Source organism: Empidonax traillii, unplaced genomic scaffold (assembly GCF_003031625.1).
Source record: "Empidonax traillii isolate 1590-97213 ecotype Southwest subspecies unplaced genomic scaffold, ASM303162v1 scaffold246:size859669, whole genome shotgun sequence".
In the NCBI taxonomy this organism is placed as follows: domain Eukaryota; kingdom Metazoa; phylum Chordata; class Aves; order Passeriformes; family Tyrannidae; genus Empidonax; species Empidonax traillii.
The window spans coordinates 250,180-257,100 of record NW_020955439.1 but is presented as its reverse complement, the minus strand read 5'-3'; the positions used below and the strand labels follow the sequence as shown (position 1 = coordinate 257,100).

Here is a 6,921-nt window from a genome sequence, read left to right as displayed (position 1 = left end):
CTCTTCACTGAAAGGGTTGAGAAGCCCTGGAACACATTCACCTGGGGAGCAGCTCCAGCCAAACCACAGCAGTGGGGGGAGCGCAGCCGCCGCCGGCGTTAAGGTCACCCCGCTCTTCTTTTTGGCACCCCTTTCTTTCATATCACGTCTCAGTGACCTTCACCACCATCTCTCAAACATTACCAGCAGCTGGCACAGGGGAAGGACAGTGCCCTTAAGTTTCTCTTCCCTGATATTTTACCCTGTGCCTGTCACGGGGCAGAGGAGAAACCTGCCTGCTCAGCCTGCTGCCTGGTCCGAGCTCTCCCACGTGGGAGATGCTTGCTGGGATGGAAGAGGACTGTTCAGCTCAGTGGTGGGTGCCCCAACCAATTATTCCAGAGAAGAATTCCTGCAGGGTATCAGGTATTACTCTTCATCAGTAATTACCTGACTCAAAACCAACATCTATCCCACATATATGGTACATCCTGCAGGCTGTGAGGGCTCTTCCCAACACACTGACAAGCCCTCCTGCCCAGCAATCCTCCTGGGGGCTGCTCTGGAGGTTCAGTGGACATTGTTCTCCTCTAACTACGTGGCCCTGAGCTGCAGCTAATCTCCCTCCTGTAGACACAGACCCTTTTTTTCAGCTAATCTGGCTCAAACCTCTGCACCACAGACCAACCTGCTATCTCTGCTGGCTGTTCTGAACTTCTGAGAAGCAACGCTGGGGAAACACCTCCCTCCCAGCAGCCCCGTGATCTGTAACTTGTCTTTCCCTGCTCAACATTATTTAGCTCTTTAAATATTATAAAAGAGCAAATATGCTGTAAATACTTGCAGCTCCTGCATATAAGACTGTCTGCTAAAAATTGGTGTGTTCATCCTCACTGTGATTCCTTGCATCCAAATGAAAGAGGAGGCATCAGCAGCGACTGCTCTCTGTAGTTAATGATCCCAGGTGTTTGTACACATATTTCTCAGCACTTTAAAGCAACTTGTTCAAGCAGCCAAGAAGCCAGAATGGGGCTCATTATAATTAGTGTAGTTGCCACTAAAATTCAATGTTTCCCTGCAAAACTACATATTCATCATGTTTGTTTTATGCTTCCAACATGAGGGGAAAAAAAGATCTTGTTTTGTGGCAGACAGGTCCAGAACAGCACACTGGTGCCTCTGCTGTCAAACAGCTGGGCTTCTCCATTATTTATAACTTCTGTACATCAGCATTCTGCATCCACATCATGTCACCTCATAGCAGCCAAAATTATCTCATCAGCATACTAAGGCATTGCCTTAACTAACGTTCCTTAATCCTAAATTCCCTTTGGGGATAACCAAAAATTAAAGCACGTTATTAAGGGCATTGTACACATGTCCCTTGAACACTGACAGTCTGGGGCACCAACCACCTCTCCAAGAAGCCTGTTCCAGGGTCTGACCACCCTCTCAGTACCCAAATGCTTCCTCCTGTCAAGTCTGAACTGACGTTGATTAAACAGCTCTTATTTGAGTGGAGAAAGGGAACAAGGTAAAAATTAGGAAGGGTCACATCTGTTCCAAGAGCAGTTCTGGGACAGCATTACTCAGAATCACTTCCAATGCCATTTCCATCTCTGATTAGAAGCAGCGCCCGTTCCCCACGTGCAAAACAGCCAGACTTGTGGCTGGGGGTGCACAGACTGATTCACCTCCTCTCCTAGCTGGTTTTAGCTCTGGCTGGTGATTAGCCAGGATCCCACCACCACCTCTGCGTGCGGGAGATAAAGCAGACCTTGATCACTCGTTGACCTCCTGCACTGAGAGCTGGGTGTGAGCACTAGGATTTCACAGACACAGCATGTGCATTGCTCTACCCAGGGAAAACAGAGCTCCCAGGCTTTCCTCCTCCTGCCTCTGCCATCCCCACTGAAGTTTATGCACCCTCCAGTTTTCTAAAGAAATAATAAACTCGTTGATTTCTGGCCCAGGGAAGCTGCTCATCCAGATCAATGGCATATTCCCTGCCACCCTCAGATGAGAAGAGGTGTGCAGAATTCAGCACACACAAGCCTCTGCTCCGTGAAGATGAGGACCCAGAAGGAGCTCAAGGCTCCACCACAGCTCTCCCCTCTGCTTACAGCCCTTTAGAAGTTTGTCCATGCTATTTTAAAAGCCGATAACACTCACACGAAACATTAACATCACAGCAGACTGAAGTTACCCAAAATTAAAAATTGCATCTTGAGTCTTCTGAAAAGCTGTTTAGGTTATAAGCAGCACTTAATTAGCTTTATATGTCTTTTTGAAATCAGCCAAAGCCAGAAATCGATTAAGCAGCCATCAGATTTTTGTGCAGTACCCCATTTGAACACCATTTCCAGCTGCACCGTGACACAGAAGCAGGTTTGTAATCTGCATAAGATTGTTCTCTGCAGGTAAGCACAAGAAGTCACTGATACTGCTGCACAGAAAGGCTGTACAGTTGAGCAGTGAGTTAAAAGCAAACAAGGACTGTGCTGTATATTATCATATACCATGAGAAAGCAGAACCCAGAGGAAACCCTTGGGAAAGGAGCACTTTGATCCCGCTGACCACCACAGAGCAGGGACTTCCCCGCTGCAGTTCAGCATCAATTTAACAAAGCCAATTAAAAACTTCTCTCCAGCTAATCTGATGCAGCCTCCCCTTGCAGACCAGGCTCAGCCAGGCACTGCTGGGGAAGGAAGCAGCTGTGAGAGGGGAGGTCACCCTCAATCCTCTGCTGTCTCACCTTTTCCCCACACAACCGGTAAGTTCAAGGACAGGCCCTGACCACCCTCTGGCATCACGTCCTTTCAGGGGCCTCCTTTTAAAAGGCGTTTCCAAGGAATCCTCTTTGTAAAATTTGCTGCCCAAACTCGTTCAAAGGCCCCCCATTTCACCAGCCTTACCTGTAGAAGCCTTGGTTGTCGTACGCCCCGTGAGCCACGTCGGCAAGCGCAGGCTTATTCCTGAGTTTCTTGTTGTTGTTGTTATTGTTTCTTCCCTTAAAACCGAAGTAGGCAGCTTGCATGTGCTCTAGTTCTTCAGTTCTCAGCTGGTACCACAGCTGCATATCCCTGTGAATACAGCAGGGTGATAAATGGCCGTAGAGCTGAGCTCTTACCCCACCAGAGCCCTGAAGACACCACTTAAACCTCTGGTGAACTTCACATGTAAGCCCAGAGACTTAAATAATACCTTAAGGTGGGGAGTCCTTAAATGGCATAAATATTATGCTGTAAAAAAGTGCTATTTCAAGTGTTGTCCAGCGCTCCTCAAAACCCAGCAAACAAAAAAGAAAAAAAAAAAAAGGGCAATTTTCTTATGAGCACCTGTGGACTGCTCAAAGGAACAAAACCCCAATAATTAAGTCAATTTGATGCAGTGGTTTTTGAGACTGCAGGTAATAAGAAAAGTCCTGTAAGGTGGGATGTGCCAACATTCTCACAGACCTTCATCAGGCCGCATCTTGTTGTGTGTGAAAAGACTATGGACCATCTCCATTTTATGGAATAAACTATTTCAGGGGAAGAATAGGATTTTCTGTGCATTTCTGCAGCACTGCCATTCCTAAGGGTTCCAAAATCACCAGGTTGAAAAGATGAATTGACTTAAAAATGGAGGAGACAGGAAATGTTGCCTTTGTTAAGCACAGGGCAGATTCTCTTGCCTTCAGGATTCCCTTTTGGAAATGCTCAGGGTGTTTTTCAGGCTGGTCTCTACAACTCCGGGGCAAGAAAAGAAGGAAATCCCAATTTCTTTTCCTGTTTTTAAAAGAAGTCTTAAGATCCACAGACATTTTCACTAGCTGATGGGGCAAGATTAAATTGTGAGAGCCGACGACACTGATTTTGGTGCCGTTTCTGTCCTCTTGGGCGGCAATCCTGCTCCTTCCAAAGAAAACGGCAGCATTGCTCACTCAGTGGGACAAGATCTGTGAGGAGGCTGAACAGAGAGGGAGGACTTTCAGCAGCCTTTGTCCTTTTTCTCTCCAAAAAACCTGTGGATGTGGGCAGGAGGACGTGGTTTAGTTGTGGGCACGGTGGTGGTGCTGTGCTGACAGTTGGACTTGATGATCTTAAGGGATTTTCCCAACCTTAACGATTCTGTGATTCTATAAAACACAAGATGACACTACAAAGATCATCAGACACCTTGCAAGACAGGTTTGTAGGCAGAGGTGATCTCTGCCAATTTTAAAAGAGCCAAAAAAAAAGCAGACAGGCAGACTTCAGAGCTCAAGGCAAAGTGAGGATATCCCTCCCTACTCCGAGGTACCTCGTCTTTCAGAGATGGTCTAAGAGACACTTATTTCACTATTTCCACCCCCAGGAGTTCTCACTTTGTATGAAGTTATGAAACCTGCAGCTTTTATTCAGATTAGTGCTTTGTGCATCCAGAAGTCGATCCACTTTTCCACCTCCATCACCAGCAGAGATGCAGCCACTGCACCTGGCACTCCTGCAGGGTCCAGGGGGTTCACACAGGGCTGTGTTACCCTTTCTCCCATGGCATGGACAGTTTGTACATCACTTCAATTCTTTCTGACAGAGGGGATAAGCCACACAATGCCTGCAGTGCCCCCAGGTTTCCCCCTGGAGCAGGGCTCAGTTGCTGACGTGATGGAGCAGCTCCTTCAGGAGACTGGGAAGGGAGCACAGAGGGCAGCAGGGAACTGAGAAGCTCCCAGCAAAAGGAATCATTTTACAGCCTGATGACAGAATCAGGTCATAAAATCCAGTCTGAAGGGCTTTTCTCTTGTAAGAGAAAAATATCAAGTCATCACAGTCACGTGAATGGCTAATTTTGACAAAACTTCGTTTAAAATAAATGAAAGAAAAAGGCCTTTGATATGAATAGTTTTATCAAAAAGAAAAGTGGTGATTCCCAAAGTGCCAATCAACCCTTTCATTTCAAAACTTACTTCATGCTATCAGTAAAACCCCAATATTATGAATGACACCAAGGACTTTCGTTTTTTGACTTACCAAATCCTTTCCAAGGAAACAGAAAATCTGTATTTTGGCTACATTTGGATTTCAAATGACAGAATTTCCCCCCTTCGGCTGGTTCCCACCCAGCTGCAGATAAAGCACACCTTGGAGCAGAGATCTTCACTAGTATCTTTCCCACTCTCCCTCCACTCCATCAGAGGGACTGGTGGGAATAACAAGCAGGAAAAGTGAGAGGGAAACAGAGACCATGGAAAATCCTCTACAGCGATGACTGTGAGTGGATGCTCCTGTGAGCAACAGTGGCTCAGCTCCAGCCTGCAGCCTGATGTGCTCCTGCTGCCACCATCCACACTGAGTTTTTACAATGGACTGGATTGAAGATTTGACTTCTTCCCACTCCTGTTTGTAACCCTGCCCACTGACATTCACTGTGCCAGAAGACAAAATCCCCCCCTCCTTCCAGCACCCTGCTGGGACAGCTCTGAGGATGCTCTGCAGATGGGGAGGGGTTGGACGGCTGTGACACGGGGAGATTTATTTTCCCAGCAGTGTTCAAGGAAAGCAAAGGAAAAAAAAAAAAAGAAAGAAAGAAAGAGAGAAGAAGAAGGGGAAGCACTGCCAGTCTTTGATAACTCAAGGAGAGAAAGTCTGGGCCAGAAAATAAGACTTCAGTGTTCAGCTTCTGCATAATCCTGGGTAAATCCAGATCTGCCCAGGCCCACTGAGGTTATCTGATATTAACAGACATCAGGTGCTTAAATACTCTGGAATTCCAAGTCTTTCTATGCCTAAAGCCTGACCTACAAATTAAGGATTTTAAGTAATTAACATCATTGCAGTGCTGCAATCAGCAAATCCTTTGAAGCTCTCTGCTATCACAGCAGTGGGGTCTGTATGATGAACACTCTTACACCGTTTCTAAAAACCTCTTCTTGACATACCTTTGAGTCCTCCTCCTCTCACTCTTCTTCACACACTTGATCAGACAGCAAGTCAAGAAAGCCATGGACATCAGCAGAATGACAGCACAGCTCACAATGGAGGCAACCACTGCAACCTTAAAGCCAAAAGTCTCGTATTTGGATATGGCTGCAGCAAAGCAAACACAGAAGCACGTTTCTAAGATCAGTCCACAAAATTTATCATCCACATTTTCATTAAACCATGCTGAAGCCTACCTGCTTCACACTCCTGCTCACTGAGGACTTTCACTTTAGTATGTGTCAAGGCACCAGAGAGCATCTTGGCTTCAGCTTAGAGCTGTGCAAGCTTCAAGCTGGATTATTCCAAAATCTCCTGCTTATAAGTTACTAATGAATGGTTCACAAGCATTTCACCACTGCAATTAATTAAACACAGTGCCTTTAGTGCTGCAGTAGCTAAAAAGCACAACTCTGTTGGCAGATCAAATGCAGATGAGCTGCAGACTCTTATTAACAAGAACTGGAGCTTCAAAAGCAAATACTGATGGGGTAAATGGGTTTAAAGAAGCCCTTTAGAGCAAGGCCAGTGCCATGTAAATCACATCCTATCCAGCAGGCAGCAAACAACAGGTTTTTCTCTGTTTGGGGAAGGATGTGGGATGGGAGAAGTGACCTGCAGGGCTGAGTGTTCGCAGGGATCAGATGCTGGAAGTGAGTTATCCAAACAAAAGGAGTGGGGATGTGGTGTGGCACAGCTAACTCAGATCTCTGCCAGCTCACTTGAGCTGTAAGCACGTCTCGCTTCAGAATTCCTCTGGTTCTCCCATTGTCACAATGACCAGCACCACTAAGGGTTCAACTGAGCTCCACACAAAGCACTGCATTCTGCAGCCTCTGAGGGAAGGATTTCTCTCGTTTTTCTTTTATGGGATCTCTCAAACAAGAGGTCAGAATTACTGAGTGTGTGAGAGAGCACTGAGTGTCTGTAAGACCAATCTGTCCCCTGGGGATTGGAAATTACACAACGTCTGAGCCACAAACTGAGGTGCTCAAAGCT

General features: G+C 46.4%; 1 protein-coding gene across 1 annotated transcript in view; it reads right to left on the bottom strand.

Annotated features, from left to right (window-relative positions):
* The window catches only part of SUSD3 (sushi domain containing 3), a 28,587-nt gene that overhangs the window by 6,593 nt on the left and 15,073 nt on the right, over positions 1–6,921 (bottom strand). Inside the window, exons 3-4 of the mRNA XM_027888821.1 lie at positions 5,883–6,030; positions 2,896–3,063 (exon numbers count right to left, since the gene is read on the bottom strand). Of these exons, the coding sequence (XP_027744622.1) occupies positions 2,896–3,063; positions 5,883–6,030 (316 nt within the window). The remainder of the gene's footprint in view (positions 1–2,895; positions 3,064–5,882; positions 6,031–6,921) is intronic.